At 47.1% G+C, this 20,367-nt stretch overlaps 1 protein-coding gene across 1 annotated transcript in view; it reads right to left on the reverse strand.

Moving 5' to 3' along the window:
- LOC310867508 (uncharacterized protein) overlaps positions 1–20,367 on the reverse strand; it is a 131,103-nt gene that overhangs the window by 34,158 nt on the left and 76,578 nt on the right. The window contains 16 exon segments of the mRNA XM_083777622.1: positions 1,243–1,407; positions 2,006–2,230; positions 3,052–3,372; positions 4,639–4,803; positions 5,498–5,605; positions 6,678–7,328; positions 8,453–8,592; positions 10,456–10,548; positions 10,812–10,875; positions 14,221–14,305; positions 14,423–14,519; positions 15,564–16,709; positions 17,306–17,492; positions 17,646–17,917; positions 19,572–19,811; positions 20,064–20,233. Of these exon segments, the coding sequence (XP_083633748.1) occupies positions 1,243–1,407; positions 2,006–2,230; positions 3,052–3,372; positions 4,639–4,803; positions 5,498–5,605; positions 6,678–7,328; positions 8,453–8,592; positions 10,456–10,548; positions 10,812–10,875; positions 14,221–14,305; positions 14,423–14,519; positions 15,564–16,709; positions 17,306–17,492; positions 17,646–17,917; positions 19,572–19,811; positions 20,064–20,233 (4,129 nt within the window).

A 20,367-nucleotide genomic window follows, 5' to 3' on the forward strand; every position in this document is an offset into this window, starting at 1 on the left:
TTGTCCAGGGTGTTTTAGAGAAGGGGGAAGAGTCTGGGACACGTGGAGCATTGTCCAGGGTGTTTTAGAGAAGGGAGAAGAGTCTGGGATGCGTGGGGCATTGACCAGGGTGTTTTAGAGAAGGGAGAAGAGTCTGGGATGCGTGGGGCATTGACCAGGGTGTTTTAGAGAAGGGAGAAGAGTCTGGGACGCGTGTAGCGTTGTCCAGGGTGTTTTAGAGAAGGGAGAAGAGTCTGGGACGCGTGGGGCATTGACCAGGGTGTTTTAGAGAAGGGAGAAGAGGCTGGGACGCGTGGAGCGTTGTCCAGGGTGTTTTAGAGAAGGGAGAAGAGTCTGGGACGCGTGGAGCGTTGTCCAGGGTGTTTTAGAGAAGGGGGAAGAGTCTGGGACGCGTGGTGCGTTGTCCAGGATGTTTTAGAGAAGGGAGAAGAGTCTAGGACACGTGGAGCGTCGTCCAGGGTGTTTTAGAGAAGGGGGAAGAGTCTGGGACGCGTGGGGCGTTGACCAGGGTGTTTTAGAGAAGGGAGAAGAGTCTGGGACGCGTGGAGCGTTGTCCAGGGTGTTTTAGAGAAGGGAGAAGAGTCTAGGACACGTGGAGCGTTGTCCAGGGTGTTTTAGAGAAGGGAGAAGAGTCTGGGATGCGTGGAGCGTTGTCCAGGGTGTTTTAGAGAAGGGAGAAGAGTCTGGGACGTGTGGAGCGTTGTCCAGGGTGTTTTAGAGAAGGGAGAAGAGTCTGGGACGCGTGGAGCGTTGTCCAGGGTGTTTTAGAGAAGGGAGAAGAGTCTGGGACGCGTGGAGCGTTGTCCAGGGTGTTTTAGAGAAGGGAGAAGAGTCTGGGACGCGTGGAGCGTTGTCCAGGGTGTTTTAGAGAAGGGAGAAGAGTCTGGGACGCGTGGAGCGTTGTCCAGGGTGTTTTAGAGAAGGGAGAAGAGCCTGGGACACGTGTAGCGTTGTCCAGGGTGTTTTAGAGAAGGGAGAAGAGTCTGGGACGCGTGGAGCGTTGTCCAGGGTGTTTTAGGTCTGGGACGTCTGGAGCGTTGTCCAGGGTCTTTTAGAGAAGGGAGAAGAGTCTGGGACGCGTGGAGTGTTGTCCAGGGTGTTTTAGAGAAGGGAGAAGAGTCTGGGACGCGTGGAGCGTTGTCCAGGGTGTTTTAGAGAAGAGAGAAGAGTCTGGGAGGTCTCAAGGTCGTATCTGTTTCAGGGTCAAAAGGTCGTACCTGTTTCAGGGTCAAAAGGTCGTACCTGTTTCAGGTGCGTCAGGGTCTCAGGCGAACACACACTCTTGTCGTCGTCTCTCTTCTTCCTCTTGTAACGAGACATCTTGTCCTTCTCTCTGTCCGCCTGTCTGTCTGTCCTCCGCTGGATCTTATTCCCTCCCGGGACGTCCACTGGACTGGTCACCCTCACCTGGACAGACAGGCAGACAGAGACAGACAGCTTAGTGACTTCCTTTCCTTTTTTTTATATTTTTTATCCCACAATTTTGTAAACCATTTTTCACCCCTCTGTCAATGATCTAATGTGATCCTGGGCTCTACACACCCTCCACCAACCTAGTCCCCATATATGGGGGACAAGGGGAGAGCAACCGACTTGAACTCATGCTTCCTTCATGCCTGAGTGTCCAAGTTGCTCCTTTACACCTGACAGGGGGGAGTTTCCCTGGTTGGACGTAGCGCGTGGAAGGAACACGTTATTCCAACCAGTTCCTTTCCCCTCCATCAGGCGCCCCGGCTGGCCAGGGGGAGGCAGTTCAGTGACCAGGATTACTGCATGTTTTTTGTGAGGGTATACCTACCCTAGGGGACACGGGGAGAACATGTGAGGGTACCTACCCTAGGGGACACGGGGAGATTGACAGAATGAGAGATTCCCTGGGTCTGTCCGAGCACGAACACAGCGTTATAGCGTTTGTTCACCGCCAAGTGTCACTGTTGCACAGCCTAACACACAGACAGGCCAGGGAGGAGGGCTTGTACAGTACAGTCCAGTACCACTCACTCACCATTTTGTTGACGCCGTGGCAGCCGGCCCCGCCCAGCGGCCCCTCCTCCTCCTCGGATCGGACGGCGTCATTGGACGGCCGGTTGCCGGGCGACGGGGAGGTCTTGTTCTTCAGCAGGTGACGCAGCAGCTCCTTGCCCGCCTCTGTGGCTGTCCCACAAGCCCCTCCCTCTTCCGTCTTAACTCCTCCCACTCTCCCGCAAGGTCCGCCCTCCGTCTTCTCCAGCTGAGACGAAACAAACACACAACAAGTGAAGTGGGCGGGGCAGTCAACCAAAATGCATCAACACACACGCACACACACACACACACACACGCTTTCATGACAGCACGTTGTTTAGCCTGATGCTAGGTCATTAGCATGTTTAGCTTGATGCTAGGTCATTAGCATGTTTAGCCTGATGCAATATACAATTTACAATTTAGGCATTTAGCAGACGCTCTTAACCCATTCTGACCGGGCACCCATTTTGGTGTCGGCATCATGTTATGCTTTATCTATTGAAAAATAGCAGATCTACAAGCTCATATCGCGCCACCGAGTGGCGCGATACGAGCTTGTAGGTCTGCCATTTTTTGAAAAATCTAAGAACGACTGACATTTTTTTAATCTGATCTCAGGTCAGAATGGGTTCATCAGACCAGTGTGTGTCCAGTGGAAACCTCGTATGAATCTGATCTCAGGTCAGAATGGGTTAATCCAGAGCGACTTACAATATAATAAGCAAGAACAAGCATGGGAATACATCACATAAAAAGCATTTATCATGAAACATGCGTAAGCTAAGAAAGTAACAGTGGAATATCTATATAATGAAACTATACATATAAACTATACATATATACTATACTATGCTATACATATGTACTATGACGTGCTATGACTACATACAATGCAATTATAGTGCTGTCTACATAACATGCTATAAGTCTGTATCAAATGCTATCTAAGTCTACAGAAAAGCTATCTAAGGGGGTGGGGTAAGTGCTATGGGCCATGATGGAGTCTGAAAAGTCATTAGCATGTTTAGCTTGATGCTCGGTTACCTTGACCTCCGACCCCAGAAAGGACACGCCCTCCTGGACGGAGAGAGACGGCAGAGGGGTGTGGCCAGAGGGCGGGGTCGTCGTGGGGTCGACCCGCGTGGGCGTGGCCGAGGACGACGTGTCCGACGCGGCCGGGGTGGGCGGGGCCGTCGCGGTGGTGGTGATGATGTCATCGGAGTGTGACGACGGTTCCTGCTTCCTGTTCCTGTTGTTCCGCTTGGCGGCGAGCTTGTCGTCGGGGGGGACGATGACGTCGCTGAACAGCTGGCCGAAGACTCCGCCCAGCGGTCTGCTGCCCTCTGGTGGAGACTGGAGGAAGTCCTGGAAGAGAGAGAGCAATTATTATGAATTCGGAATAAATTATTTATAATCATAGTTCGCATTTAACTATTTTTCAAATGGATGTCGACACTATGTGGAATAATAACAACAACATGCTTTTAGCCCAAGTTCACAAAAAACGCATGCGTCTATGACTTAAACAATGTAGGCTAAACACTTTGGAATTACGTTAAACATGGTATATCCTCCATGGCAGCGTCATTAGGTGAGTACTAGTTAATGAATTGTTAAGTTTCATAGTATCATTCATCATCAACAACAGGCTGTTGTTGATGCCCCCCAAAATGAACGGGTTACAGCCTACAGGATTCTCATTCTGTTACTGTCACTGCCTGCAAGAATGGCCGCCGTGCCATTTCTTATAAACTATCTAATTCATACGTGGGTCGTCGTGGGTCCACGTGGAGTTGTTGTTGCGCGGTGCGCGGCGTGGAGAGGGCATCAGAGCGCAGCGCAACCGCCTAGTAATAGTATGGCATATTGTCTGTACTCTGACGGTGGAGTCTGTTCAGCAAAATACCAGTGAAAGCAGGGCCAATGTGCAGAAATACATTTTCCAAATACCTGAACAGTGAATATTCTAAAATGGAAGATGAGCTGAAAAATACATTTGATGAATTAGAATATTTCTATATCACTGCAGATATATGGACTCATTTTTAATTTGATTATTATAAAAAAAAGGCAAGTTGAGGCTACAATAAAGATGCCTGTCAAAATCCCTGAACATGTTTTATTGTTCCACTACATTTCATAATGTTAAGAGGGAGTTGTCTTTTCTCTTAGTATGCGACAGAACAAAAAACCTTTTAAATCGTTTTTTATATATATATATATTTTAAAGTAAAGTGGTTACTTTCATAATTTAATGTAAAGTAAAGTAACAAATAACTTTTTTAGATAAGTAACGATAACTATAATTCCTTACTTTTTTAAAGTAACTTCCCCAACACTGATCCCAGGTCCCTATATATATGTACCAACGTATACTGTCAACGCGTCGCAGTCCGACGCGTTGTGAGCTTGTAGATCGGTGTAGATCGGTGTCATGACGACGGCATCAAGGCCCGCCAAAACACATTTTCAAATATTACGATATTCAGTCGACTAAAACTAGATCAACACAAACAATCCAGGTGACTAAAATGTGACTAAAAACTAAATGCAAAGTATTCAAGAGGCTATGTCTAAAACGGCCCGGGTCTAACTGACCCCCTGAGACTGGTTTAGGGCACAAAGGGTTACCTGGGGCAGCTCAGCGCTGAAGAAGGACATCTGAGAGACGTTGACCCCTGACCCCACCCTGGCCCCTCCTCCCCCTGGAGGCGGCGACGACGACCGGCCCCCGGACTGTAGGACTCCAACTCCCATGATGCCTTGCTGCTGCTGTAGCACGCGATGCCGCTCCACCTGCAAAGGTCAAAGAAAGGTCGTCGTCATATTTTCGGTGTGTGGATGTGTTTGTGAATGGGTGTACATGCATGGATCTATGTAAAGCGCCTTTTGGATAAAGTGTAAAATCTGCCCCAAATTCGTGTGAGGGTTTCGTAGTACACCCACGTCGCCACGGCATTTATAAAGTGATCGCAAACAGCTGATCCTTCCTTAATTTCGTTCTGACGTTAATAAATGTGACGGCTGAAATCTATCTGGCACGCCCTATGAAATCAAGCCTCGCCCTCGTTTTTTGGGGGCTACCGGTACGCGCTCATGCAAAACACTATTTAAATGGCTTAAAGCATTGTTTTTAATTGCGCAATTTTAATAAGCTTGCACACTTGGTAATATCATAACAATTTCATATGACATGCCTTTACAAAATATATATTTTTCACATGTAGGCTATTATTAGTTTTATACATTTTAGGAGTGAAAACATATGTTTAGATGCCTGTGACAGCCTCTCAGCTGGTCAAACAATGCTGCTCCGCTGCTCTACGACAGAAAAACAGGTGAGGACGTGAGTTTTGAACTTTGTCAAGTTCAATTTCAAGCTTTGGTGGAAATGGTAAATGCCGAAAATGTCGGTAATTTCGGCGCGCACCCATAATTTGGCGTACGCACGGTTGATAAATGAGGGCCTCTGTCTCTCCTGATCATATACCTCCTGCATCAGCTGAACTCTCTGTCTCTCCTGTTGTTCTCGGAGTCGCTCTCGTCTCTCTCTCTCCTGGAAGCCTTCACTGAACGGGTTGTTGTCGTCAAACTTCACCTGAAAACAACAACAACAGGTCAAAAGCCTTTAAAACAATGCATGTTAACCCATTCTGACCTGAGATCAGATTCATACGAGGTTTCCACTGGACACACACTGGTCTGATTAACCCATTCTGACCTGAGATCAGATTCATACGAGGTTTCCACTGGACACACACTGGTCTGATTAAAACCAGGGGGGCAGTCAGACAGTTAAGGGATGTTACAGTTGTCATATATATATATATATATATATATATATATAGATATATATATTAAGGGATGTTACGGTTACCAGATATATATGACCTTGCCATACTTTCCCCTAGTAGCAGTGGTTTCCAACAGCTACTCAATATATGTACAAATTACGGTATTGACTTTGATATTCAGTATAATGCCAAGAAGAGCATGATACTCATATGTAGAACTAAAGAAGATCTGGAACTTAAGTTTCCTGCCTTTCATCTGTCTGGTCAAATTATGGGTGTGTCCAAAATTACAAAATATCTTGGGCATATCATAACAGATACCTTAGAGGATGACGAGGACATGTTTAGACAGAGGAGAATGCTTTATGTACAAGCCAACATGTTGGTCCGTAAATTTCACCATTGTACTACGGATGTTAAGGTAAACCTCTTTAGAGCTTATTGCACCCCTCTCTACACAGCTCCACTGTGGGTAAAGTACAAGAAGGAGAGCTTACGCAAACTGCAAGTAGCCTATAATGACTGTCTTCGTATACTGTTAAAAAAACCAAGGAGCACTAGAGCCAGTGGGCTTTTCTGTTCATTGGGACTCACTACTTTCATGGCTCTGTTGAGGAACTTGACATTTAAATTCATGAGCAGGCTGGATCGCTCACTGAATGGACTCATTGGTCAGTTGACAGACCCAGGCCGTAGTTCTGTAAGGTACACTTCTACCATCAGAGGACACTGGTATAAGAGCCTCGCCTAGAGTAGTAACCTCTTGGGCTGGGTAAATGTACTGTATTTTATTTTTTTGTATAATCCTATTTGTGATGTACTGTCTTACCCTGTGGGCCACGAGCCTGTAATAAAGTTTATATATATATATTATACCTGTAGTGCAGCAGCAGCAGCAGCCGCTGCAGCAGCAGCCGTAGGGTTAACAGCAGGGCTGATGTTGTTGTTGGGAGCGTTTGGCGGAACGATGGCACCTCCTGCAGGAACGTTGATGACGATGCTGGGTATGTTCGCTATGTGTCCACTGGGTGGCGCTATGTGTCCGCTGGGTGGCACTATGTGTCCACTGGGTATGTTCGCTATGTGTCCACTGGGTGGTGCTATGTGTCCGCTGGATGGCGCTATGTGTCCACTGGGTGGCGCTATGTGTCCACTGGGTATGTTCGCTATGTGTCCACTGGGTGGCGCTATGTGTCCACTGGGTGGCGCTATGTGTCCGCTGGGTGGTGCTGTGTGTCCACCGGGGGGCGGCGGTGGTGGTACGTTTGCTATATGACCAGTAGAGGCCGCTGGTGGAACAGTGACGCTGGGTATGGCTGTTATGTGTCCAGTATGTGGTGCTGTGTTCCCACTAGGGGGCAGCGGTGGTATGTGGCCACCAGGGGGAAGCTGTGGTGGTATGTGGCCACTAGGGGGCAGCGGTGGTATGTGGCCAGTAGGGGGCAGAGATGGTGCAGACACGCATATCTGTTGTTTGGTTCTGTAGTCTTCAATCAGCTCGGCGTGATCTTTCTGCTGCTTACGGATCTGAAATAAACATAATATAATACATATGTTAAATAATATACAAATCATCATCATATATGATATAATAAATATGTGTGATTATTCTGCTGCCAACAGAAATAAAAACAATCCAGAGTTGGTTATTTAATAAAACTAGATTTTGAGAGAGCAATGGTCACCAAGTTAAGGTCATTGAAGTGTTAACGCAACGTGTATTAAGCCAAAATAACGCTAACCAATTGCATACAGTATATCCGAAAGTAGATAGTGTTCAACCAAATCAAATGCCTTTGTTAAATGGATAAAAATACAACTTGTTAATTGACTTTTGTCTAATCATTTACAATGTAAGCATTTAGGTTGAATAGAAGGAAGCATGAGGTCCGTCCGTTGCTCTCCCCAGGTTGGCAGAGGGAGTGTAGATCCCACGATTACATTAGGTAAGGTAAATTTTATTTATAAAGCGCCTTTCAAAACAAATGTCACAAGGTGCTGTACAATAAATAAAATGAAATAAAACAAGAGCAATACATAGATCATCAATAAAACAAAAACACAATGACAGAGTACAAATATATATATATATATATATATATATATATATATATATATATATATATATATATATATATATAAACGTGCAGTACCATATAGACAATATTACAGACAAAAGTGCTTTTGAAACAAATGGGTTTTTAGCAGTTTTTTGAACGTCTCGACAGATTCTGCCCTCCTTAGGGAAAGGGGTAATTCATTCCTTTGGGAATGGGCTACAACTTCAAAAACTCTATCGCCTTTTGTTCTCAGTCTCGTGTTAGGAACTTTGAGCAGGTTGCACCTGAAGACCTCAGTGTTCTCACATTTGATATGGGGAATAAAAGTTCAGTAATGTAATGAGACCAATGGAGAGCTTTAAAAGTGATTAATACAATTTTAAAAACAATTCTGCAGTCAATTGGATAATTAGATAATTGACACTGGGTGAAAAAAAGACCACACACATTGAACGATTTTTCAATCTACAATCTAGTTCATAGCGCGTCACTGAGTGCTGCGCTATGAGCTTGTAGGTCTGCTATTTTCCAATAGCTGAAGTATAACATAATGCTTTAAAACACCAGGATGGGCTAGTTGCTGTGCTGTACCTGCTCTAGTTGTTTCTGCAGTGCCCCCTGCTGTTGGGAGACGTGTAGAAGCTGGTTGGTGTCTTCCTCGGAGAAACTTCGTCCGGACTTCTTGGCCGTTCGTTGTTTCGCAGAAAGAGACTTCTTGGCTTTACGGTGACCTGATATTATAATGCATTTATTATTTAAGGTTATGAATAATGTGTACTGTACGGATATAATTAAACTTTGCTGTTTCATAACTTTGTTCAACTATTGATTCAACCCTCCGCATGGGGGTGTAACAAACAGGATAGTAATTGTGATTTAAACACACACCGTTATATTACTCAAGCACACACTTCCTCCAAGTTGTAATAAGGCTCTCAAACATTCACTTATTTTCCGGCCATTTTATTACTAATAACTCATAACACACTCACACACGTACAAACACACTTCTACTAAACTTGTGTACAGTAAAAGCCCTATTTGCTTTGTCTGGCCCGTGTTTAGATATAGTTCAAATAGCTTCCACAACTAAATGCTCTTAATCATTAGCACAAGATTCAGAGGTCGCGACTTCAGTCGCGTTAGTAGCATTAGGTAATAAACTGAAACACAAAAGAAACACAAACACATACTATTAATTCACAGATCTAACGACTGCACAAGCGTATCACTATGACAGAGTATTTACCGTACTTATTAACACATTATAAAGACTCACGCAAACGCCATGTCTCCTGCTTTGTCACATTGCTTTTGAATGAATGAAACGGGTCACGCGTATCTGCATTGTCTCTGTGAGAGCACGCCTCTTCGACATCTGACACTTCCTTCCTCATGCAATTGTCATCACTTATTGACTTGTGTCCCACTAGTATGCGTCCTAACATTCCTTCTAGCAGTAGTTAGTACAACACATTTTACCCCCCAATTTACTGTATTAATATCTACATCCCTGAGATACTGTAATTGGTTGATAAGAGGATTTCTGTTCTTATATAACACAGAGTATTCTATATAGGCAGTGAACTTCCTTAGTAACACTAACATCTATACATATACAACACAACATGTAGTTACATATATAAGCTGGGTCGGCACTTAATATTATAATGAGCCCACCACCCGGAATAAACGCGACATGTACGGTGACCTGATATTATAATACCGTTATTAATTAAGGTTATGAATAATGTGTACGGTGACCTGATATTATATAGTTATTAATTAAGGTTATGAATAATGTGTACTTTGACCTGATATTATATAGTTATTAATTAAGGTTATGAATAATGTGTACGGTGACCTGATATTATAATAGTTATTAATTAAGGTTATGAATAATGTGTACGGTGACCTGATATTATAATAGTTATTAATTAAGGTTATGAATAATGTGTACGGTGACCTGATATTATAATAGTTATTAATTAAGGTTATGAATAATGTGTACGGTGACCTGATATTATAATACAGTTATTAATTAAGGTTATGAATAATGTGTGCGGTGACCTGATGTTATAATACAGTTATTAATTAAGGTTATGAATAATGTGTACGGTGACCTGATGTTATAATAGTTATTAATTAAGGTTATGAATAATGTGTACGGTGACCTGATATTATAATACAGTTATTAATTAAATGGTAAATGGTGCATTTATATAGCGCCTTTATCCAAGGCGCTTTACAGAGATTGTGCATTACATTCACCCATTCATACACCGATGGCAGCGGAAACCATGCAAGGCACCAACTAGCACATCGGGAGCAATTAGGGGTTCAGTGTCTTGCTCAAGGACACTTCGAAAGTAAATCTGGGGGAGCCCGGGTTCGAACTGGCAACCTTACCTCATTAAGGTTATGAATAATGTGTACGGTGACCTGATATTATAATACAGTTATTAATTAAGGTTATGAATAATGTGTACGGTGACCTGATAATAAAACAAGTATGCAAGCATGCATTGATACAACGGTAGTAAGTAATGTTAATGATATTTACCATGCATTGAGACAACGAGAGTAAATAATACCTGCAATCTGGTCCTCCAGGAGGCGCTGTTGCAGCGCTAACAGCTGCTGGGTCTCCCCTAACCACGACTCGTACTGAGCACGCTCAGTCTGATCTGAGAGAGAGAGAGAGAGAGAGAGAGAGAGAGAGAGAGAGAGTCAGAAAGCCTCTGTGTCTGACCTGTTGTGAGTGAAATCGGCCATCAACGGCTTCTGTCAGAAATATGGGTGCTCATGACGCTAGGGTGACACAACACACACACCACACCCACACCCACACCCACACCCACACACACACACACACACACACACACACACACACGCACACGCACACGCACACGCACACGCACACGCACACGTACACGTGTGCGTTACTCACTCCTGAATCCTGATCCAAAGTTGGGAGGGTTGGGTCTGGTCAGCTGGGGAGTCAACTTCCCGTCCTGAGAAGGAACAGGAAACATCTCCTTGTAGATCATAATAGATATGAGATTATGCAGTAATTTATATATAATTTCTATCCCACAATCTTGTAACCCATATTTCACCCCTGTGTCAATCATCTACACACCCTCCGCCAACCTGGGGAGAGCAACGGACTTGAACTCATGCTTCCTTCATGCCTGAGTGTCCAAGTTGCTCCTTTACACCTGACAGGGGGGAGTTTCCCTGGTTGGACGTAGCGCGTGGAAGGAACACGTTATTCCAACCAGTTCCTTTCCCCTCCATCAGGCGCCCCGGCTGGCCAGGGGGAGGCAGTTTAGAGACCAGGATTACTGCATGTTTTTGTGAGGGTACCTACCCTAGGGGACATGGGGAGAACATGTGAGGGTACCTACCCTAGGGGACACGGGGAGAACATGTGAGGGTACCTACCCTAGGGGCCACATGGATAACATGCGAGGGTACCTACCCTAGGGGCCACATGGAGAACATGTGAGGGTACCTACCCTAGGGGACAGGGGGAGAACATGTGAGGGAACCTACCCTAGGGGACACGGGGAGAACATGTGAGGGTAGCTACCCTAGGGGACACGGGGAGAACATGTGAGGGTACCTACCCTAGGGGACATGGGGAGAATATGTGAGGGTACCTACCCTAGGGGACAGGGGGAGAACATGTGAGGGTACCTACCCTAGGGGACACGGGGAGAACATGTGAGGGTACCTACCCTAGGGGACAGGGGGAGAACATGTGAGGATACCTACCCTAGGGGACACGGGGAGAACATGTGAGGGTACAGGGCTCCAGCGTGCGACCTATTAGGTCGCATATGCGACCTAATTTTATTATGGTGATACTTAAATTTTAATTAGGTGATACTTGGAAATGTGCGGAGAAAAAAAAAAAAAAACGATTTTTTTTTTTTTTTTTTTTTACTCCATCTCAACACTGAGGCACGGGCGCCGGGCGGCTATGTTAGTAGTGCGATAATAAAGTATTACTTTATTTTGGCTCAATCGAATCCCCTCTCTTTCTCTCTCTCTCTCTTTCTCTCTCTCTGCCTGCCTGCGGAGTGCCTAGATAGATAGTAGCTCGCATGCATGCATGTGAGTGATGTCACGTGCCTGCGCATGTGCGTCAGGTACAACCACAAGCGGCGCGCTCACTGAATTCCGAAAAAGAAAACATACACAGATGCAGACATGAAACGCTATATAATAATTGGAGAGGTGGAGAGGAAGTTGTTGTGGAACCGGCGATAACCTCATATTCTGAGAGTGAAGAGGACAGCGACAGGTTGGCCAAAGAGACTGGTGGTGGGGGGGGGGGGGGGGGCGCAAGAAAAAAAGTACTCCTTTCAGCAACAATGGCTGGCACAGTTCCCGTGGTTGCGATACGAGGCGTGTGTTTATTGCAAGCAATGTGGCCCGTCGTCCGTTGCAGGCAGCAGAACACAATTTGTTAATGGTTCGAAACAGTTTAAGGTTCAGTCATTAAAATTGCACAACGATAGCCTAAAGCACAAGACGTGCAGGGATCGCTGTATCACCAGAAGCGCCCAGCCTCTACCCTCCTCATTTAGTCGTGCAGAGGAGAGCAATCGCTCATCTGAGAACGCTGAAATGATGATCAAGTTTAACACTGCGTACAACATCGCGAAAGAGGAACTCCCGTTCACCAAATACAAAACACAGATGGTCCTGATGAAGAAGAACGGACTGAACGTGAACCCGACATATTCCAACGACACTGCATGATGTGCACAGTTTGTGGGCGTGATAGCAGACACACTAAGGGGGAAACCCGCTGACAAAATCTCCTCCGCCCCCTACCTCTCGTTCATGCTAGACGGTTCCACTGATAACTCCACCAAAGAGTGTGAGATAAATCAGATAATCTATGCCCGTATCATTGTCATTGATGATGGAAAACCATGTAATATCCTTGTTGGCCATGTTGAGGTTGAACATGCCCATGCAGAAGGTAAGTTGTGTGTCTCTGTTTCATAGATATAGCCAAATGATAATAATGGATGTAAAATTAAATAGCACTATAGGTTATTAATTATAATTTCATATAGAATCTAATGTTTATTTAATGCCAACATGCCCAGCCCAGGTATCTTATAAAAACACTTGAAGTAGGTGCATTATGCATGAGATCAAGCAGGGCATCATGCAGGTTTCATTCACCGAGTTGAGCTCTATATGTTGTGAGCGTGTGTGTGTGCGTGTGTGTGTGTGTGTGTGTGTGTGAGAGTGAGAGAGAGGGAGAGAAAATATGAATATTCCATGTTATGTGCTTAATTTAAGGCGTTTATGCTTCAAAAACTATGGTATGTAAACTATCATCATGATAAGGTCATGAATTAATAATACCACGCTATACAAAGAAAAATATGGTGCTACCTAATTTCTGGTGGTGCTACCTAATGAAAAGGTAGGTGGCACCAGTGCTACCTGTGAAAAAGTTAGTCTGGAGCCCTGTGAGGGTACCTACCCTAGGGGACACGGGGAGAACATGTGAGGGTACCTACCCTAGGGGACACACGGGGAGAACATGTGAGGGTACCTACCCTAGGGGACACGGGGAGAACATGCAAGGGTACCTACCCTAGGGGACAGGGGAGAACATGTGAGGGTACCTACCCTAGGGGACACGGGGAGAACATGTGAGGGTAGCTTCCCTAGGGGACACGGGGAGAACATGTGAGGGTACCTACCCTAGGGGACACGGGGAGAACATGTGAGGGTACCTACCCTAGGGGGACACGGGGAGAACAGTGAGGGTAGCTTCCCTAGGGGACACGGGGAGAACATGTGAGGGTACCTACCCTAGGGGACACGGGGAGAACATGTGAGGGTACCTACCCTAGGGGACAGGGGGAGAACATGTGAGGGTACCTACCCTAGGGGACACGGGGATAACATGTGAGGGTACCTACCCTAGGGGACACGGGGAGAACATGTGAGGGTACCTACCCTAGGGGACAGGGGGAGAACATGTGAGGGTACCTACCCTAGGGGACACGGGGAGAACATGTGAGGGTACCTACCCTAGGGGACACGGGGAGAACATGTGAGGGTACCTACCCTAGGGGACACGGGGAGAACATGTGAGGGTACCTACCCTAGGGGACACGGGGAGAACATGTGAGGGTACCTACCCTAGGGGACAGGGGGAGAACATGTGAGGGTACCTACCCTAGGGGACACGGGGAGAACATGTGAGGGTAGCTACCCTAGGGGACAGGGGAGAACATGTGAGGGTAGCTACCCTAGGGGACACGGGGAAAACATGCAAAAAAGGGCTGTGTACCGCTGTGTACTTGGTGTGTACCTACCACACAGGGCTGTGTACCGCTGTGTACTTGGTGTGTACTCGCGGTGCCTTCGGGTCTCAGGCCCTCCGACGCCACCTGGTGGAACCTGAAACACAGACACAGGAAGTGAGGCGGCGGGTGACGGGCATGCCCGCAGCAGCAGCACGTGATGTCACTAAAGTCACAGGAAGTGATGCGAGCGAGCGTGCGAGCACGTACATACCTGTTGATGGTCATGGGGTTCAGCCCCAGGTTACTCTGGGTCACGACCTTGTTGATGCCCTGGAGGGCGACCATCTTGGCTTTCATGATGGGGTCATCTAGACAGACAGACAGACGGACAGTGTTTATGACGGGTCAATTCAATGTCAGGTATTGGTCATTGAAGTATGTCCATTTGAAGTGTTAGAGTGGCTTATTGCCGGTAACATGCAGGAGTCTGTCCCTTAGAGTATATATGAATAGAGAGGGCATCCGAGTTCTCCTTCCATCCACTTGCATTGAGTTGCTCAAAAGCGCATGAGGCGATTTCACTCCTCCTTCCGTGTAGGAACAGAGAGCATTCTGGGATGGATTGGCCCCCAAACACATGAACGCGCTGCCGTTGAACGTGCACAAACGCGAACGAGCGTGATGCCGTAGTGAAACGACCGTGCACAATGATAGTCAACGGACCAGCGTGTTCATGTGTTTGGGGCCAGGCTGCAATACCTTCATTCGGCCACTATGTCCATTTCGCCTCAGGGTTTCCTCTGGGTGCCGTCTCTATTCATATATACTCTATGGTGTGTCCCCGTTGCAATGCCCTATGGACTCATGGGAGATGGAGTCTGTCCCCGTTACAATGCACTATAGACCTCTGGGAGATGGAGTCTGTCCCTGTTACAATGCCCTATAGACTTCTGGGAGATGGAGTCTGTCCCCCAGTTAGCAGGGTGTCGTAACAGGGCGTTATCAGGGTGTCATATCAGGGCGTTACCAGGGTGTCATCAGGGTGTTATCATGGCATATATGTTACCTGTAGGGCAGGGTTCCCCAATTAACTTTCCTCAAGGGCCATATTTTGACTACGGTACCAGGCTGGGGGCCGAGTCGGCACGCGCGAGGTCGAGGTCTTGCCCTGACATTAATGTTCAGGGCAAGACCCCATTTTGGAGGACCCCCAATTTGACATGCAGAGGCTACTGACCCCAATTTAATGCCATTCATATCTGGGGACCCCCCCCCCCAAAAAAAAAAAAAAAAAAAAAAAAAAAGGAAATTCAACCGTCGGCCACAAGGGGGCGCTCCGCGGGCCGCAGATGGCCCGCAGGCCTCTAATTGGGGAACCCTGCTGTAGGGTGTTATCAGGGTCTATATGTTACCTGTAGGGTGTCGTATCAGGGGGTTTTCAGGGTGTCGTATCAGGGCATTTTCAGGGTGTCGTATCAGGGCGTTTTCAGGGTGTCGTATCAGGGCGTTATCAGGGTGTCGTATCAGGGCGTTGTCAGGGTGTCGTATCAGGGCGTTATCAGGGTGTCGTATCAGGGCGTTATCAGGGTGTCGTATCAGGGCGTTGTCAGGGTGTCGTATCAGGGCGTTGTCAGGGTGTCGTATCAGGGCGTTATCAGGGTGTCGTATCAGGGCGTTATCAGGGTGTCGTATCAGGGCGTTATCAGGGTGTCGTATCAGGGCGTTGTCAGGGTGTCGTATCAGGGCGTTGTCAGGGTGTCGTATCAGGGCGTTATCAGGGTGTCGTATCAGGGCGTTGTCAGGGTGTCGTATCAGGGCGTTGTCAGGGTGTCGTATCAGGGCGTTATCAGGGTGTCGTATCAGGGCGTTGTCAGGGTGTCGTATCAGGGCGTTATCAGGGTGTCGTATCAGGGCGTTATCAGGGTGTCGTATCAGGGCGTTGTCAGGGTGTCGTATCAGGGCCTGCATGTGTTTGTGCTGCTGCTGTTCGTGTCTCTCCTGGTCGAGGAGATCCTGCAGGAGTAGCGGCTGCTCCTCCAGGAGCAACGGTCTGGACGACAGGGGAGGGGGGGACTGGGGGTGAGACTGCTGGGGGTGAGACTGCTGAGGGTGAGACTGCTGAGGGTGAGACTGCTGGGGGTGAGACTGCTGGGGGTGAGACTGCTGAGGGTGCTGGGGGTGAGACTGCTGGGGGTGAGACTGCTGAGGGTGCTGGGGGTGAGACTGCTGAGGGTGCTGGGGGTGAGACTGCTGGGGGTGAGACTGCTGGGGGTGCAACTGCTGAGGGTGCTGGGGGTGAGACTGCTGAGGGTGAGACTGCTGGGGGTGAGACTGATGTGACGGGTGAGACTGCTGGGGGTGAGACTGATGGTGAGGTGATGGGTGAGACTGTTGAGGGTGAGACTGCTGGGGGTGAGGCTGCTGAGGGTGAGGCGAGGGGTGAGACTGGGGGTGAGGCGAGGGGTGAGACTGGGGGTGAGGTGAAGGGTGAGACTGTTGAGGGTGAGGCGATGGACTGAAACCTCTCCCTGGCTGTTGTTGGAAGACAGATGGCTGTCCTAGAGAGAGAGAGAGAGAGAGAGAGAGAGAGAGATGATGGAGTGGGGGGTGAGAGAGAGGTGTCAGAAAGCCTCTGTATCTGACCTGTTGTTCTGCTTCAGCAGCTGCAGTTACACAGTTATCCGTTCCTTACATTTATCTGTTCCTTACACCATATTTATGACTGCTGCAGTTACACAGTTATCCGTTCCTTACATTTATCTGTTACTTAGACCATATTTATGACTGCTGCAGTTACAGTTATCCGTTCCTTACATTTATCTGTTCCTTAGACCATATTTATGACTGCTGCAGTTACACAGTTATCCGTTCCTTACACATTTATGTCCCAGCCCACTGAGACTCTGGCTAGCTGGTATGATCTTTATTCATGGATTTCACAGAGTAAGTTCTAAAACAAAACTACAAAGTTGTGTTTTTGAAGATTGTGACCGTTTTAACTGAAGCCTGTTTATGCATTGAGGATGGAGGGATGGAGGTAAAGAGATGGAGGTATGGAGGGAGAGAGATGGAGATATGGAGGGATGGAGGTAGAGATGGAGGGATGGAGGGATGAGGTAGAGATGGAGGGATGGGGGTAGAGAGATGTAGTTACCTGCAGACATGGAGGACAGTCCTCTGTGAGACATCAGGACTGATCTGTGATCCGATTGGATGACTGATGGTCCTCCTGGAACCTGGACCACTGATCTGTGATCCGATTGGATGGGTGATCTGTGCTCTGATTGGAGGACTGCTCTGTGTGGGTGTGTCTCGGCAGGACTGACAGCTGCTGCAATGTCCTGGGATGAGAGGAGAGAAGGGTTTTAATGTCCACACGCACAGGCATGAGACAGACGTACGCACACGCCTGACTAACTAAAGGGCGAGGCTATGTTGGTCAGAAGTTATCCGCTAAGCTAAAGGGCGAGGCAGCATTCAGACCGTCATGCTACCTTGCTAAGGAGGTGGTTGCCGGTTCCAACGCCGGCAGGGAGTCTCGGCGAGACGTGCATCGCGGGGGGGAGGGACTCCGCCTTGATGATCACGGGCGACTCCCTGGCTTCCTGTTTCACCTGGAGGGCGTGGCCTCTCTCCTCCGGCCCCTCCCCCAGGTCCAGCTCCTCCCCTCCCTCGGGGTCGGCGTACGCGATCAGGTCAAACTTCCCCGACAGCAGGAAGTCGTCCAGGTGGAGGTCGTTAGGACCCAGGTCCAAATCCTCCTTACCTGATGGGATTAATTCGATTTTTTAAAGGTATATTCAGTGATTTCACTTAATTCAAATAGCACTTATTTTGTTTTGTTTTGTTGTGATAATCCCTCTCTACTATAGAGTGTGCTGACCATATAAGGAGTTCCTCCCTGTCCCCAGTCAAAAAACCTTAGGTTTGGTTTTTGGCTCTCTATCCTGATTGGACGAAAGGCTTTGGGTCCCAGCCAAAAACGAAACCTAAGGTTTTTTGAGTGAAATCACTGACTATACCGTTAACAAACCTTTCTGTGCTTTCTCAGTGATGCGAATAGGTTTTCAACGCAATGAGTCCCGGGATGCAGGGACGGTCTTTTAGAAATGAGTCTGAGGGACATTTTATGAGTCCCACTTCAACGACGGTAGGAGTCATATTATTTTGCCATCTTTACAAATTGCAGCATTTAACCCCCATTTATTCTTATATGGTTATAATGTGGTTATATTCATGTAGAAAACAAAAGGAGAAATGATTATTAAAAGGTAGCAAAATAAAATTGAATAAAAAACTGTGGATGCAGAGGTTGTTGTTTTATTGTGTCCCTTAACTATGAACTGCGTTTTGAGATGCAAAATGCACCCTATTTTAATCTCTGCGTTCTGGTGGTTTGTGGAAAAAACAAGTCACATTCAATCGATGGTAGTATGACATTATGGGAATGGATTATCGCGATGGCACAGTGACAAACATTAAATGCCATTAACAATAAAGATAATTTAATGTTTGTTTTACATCACCTAATAATATAGCAACATGAGTTAAATATATTAGCGCCCCTCACTTCAAACGGGTTTGAATTTTAATATTATAATTACCATCATCAGGTTCCATCAGGTTCAGGTTAATCAAATTAACATAATTACCATCACCAGGTGAATCTAATTAACATAAGTGCCATCGTCAGGTGGATCTAATTACCATAATTACCATTGTCAGGGTACATAAGGTTCAGGTGAATCTAATTACCATAATTATCATCGTCAGGTGGATCTAATTACCATAATTACCATATTCGGGGTCCATTAGGTTCAGGTGGATCTAATTACAATAATGACCGTCGTCAGGTGGATCTAATTACCATAATTACCATCGTCAGGTGGATCTAATTACCATAATTACCATCGTCGGGGTCCATGAGGTTCAGGTGGATCTAATTACCATAATGACCGTCGTCAGGTGGATCTAATTACCATAATTACCATCGTCAGGTGGATCTAATTACCATAATTACCATCGTCAGGTGGATCTAATTACCATAATTACCATCGTCAGGGTCCATGAGGTTCAGGTGGATCTAATTACCATAATTATCATCGTCAGGTGGATCTAATTACCATAATTACCATTGTCAGGTGGATCTAATTACCATAATTACCGTCGTCAGGTGGATCTAATTACCATAATTACCGTCGTCGGGTTCCATGAGGTTCAGGTGGATCTAATTACCATAATTACCATCGTCAGGTGGATCTAATTACCATAATTACCGTCATCAGGTGGATCTAATTGCCATAATTACCGTCGTCAGGTTCCATGAGGTTCAGGTGGATCTAATTACCATAATTACCATCGTCAGGTGGATCTAATTACCATAATTACCATCGTCAGGTGGATCTAATTACCATAATTACCGTCGTCGGGGTCCATGAGGTTGAGGTCCACCAGGTCTTTCACCTCCACGTCTTCCAGGTCTTTGACGTCCTCCTCTAGCCCCTCCCCCATGGCGACAGGGTGCATGTGCGGCGGGGGGAGGAGCTGGGGGAAGGGAAGGCGTGGCCTGGCGTCCGGCGCTCGGTGCCGCAGCTCGATGAACGGCTGTCCCATGATGCAATGGGGCTGGATGGATCTAGGGAGGAAGGACTGGGCGGGGCCTGGAGAAATACGGAGAATAATATCACTTTAACACCCCGAGTGGCGAGGACGGAGGTCTCCGTTCAATCAACTGTGACCAGATGTGACTGAGAGACTGCCATCGGGCAAATTCCAGCTTTTCACCAGAGGAGAAAAACTTTATTTTTTATTTTTATCACAGCCCCTCTCCCTCTGTCCTCCTATTGGTTGACCCACGTGACCTCACAGCCCCTCCCTCCCTCCCTCTGTCCTCCTATTGGGTAGAGACCTACCTGGCATCATGACAGCATGTGGTCTGACGGCCTCCCCGGAGCCCATGGTCCTCCCGGGTGGACCGGCAGGGAGGTCTGGCAGAGCCAGCCCAGAGACGGGCAGCGTCTGCTGGGCCTGGCAGTCCTGCTGGAGCCCCCCGGTCCCTGGAGCTCCTGCAGCATAGCTGAACCTATAGGAGGAGACGATACCGTTCATCACGACATTGAATTTGATTTGATTTGATTAGATGTCAAGCAAGAAAAAAAACAAGTTGCATCATGTTCATCTAAGAAGAGTCAAGGACTAAAGAAATCACACCTGTGT

The sequence above is a fragment of the Protomyctophum parallelum genome, assembly GCF_964188405.1.
Source record: "Protomyctophum parallelum genome assembly, chromosome: 12".
NCBI classification, from domain to species: domain Eukaryota; kingdom Metazoa; phylum Chordata; class Actinopteri; order Myctophiformes; family Myctophidae; genus Protomyctophum; species Protomyctophum parallelum.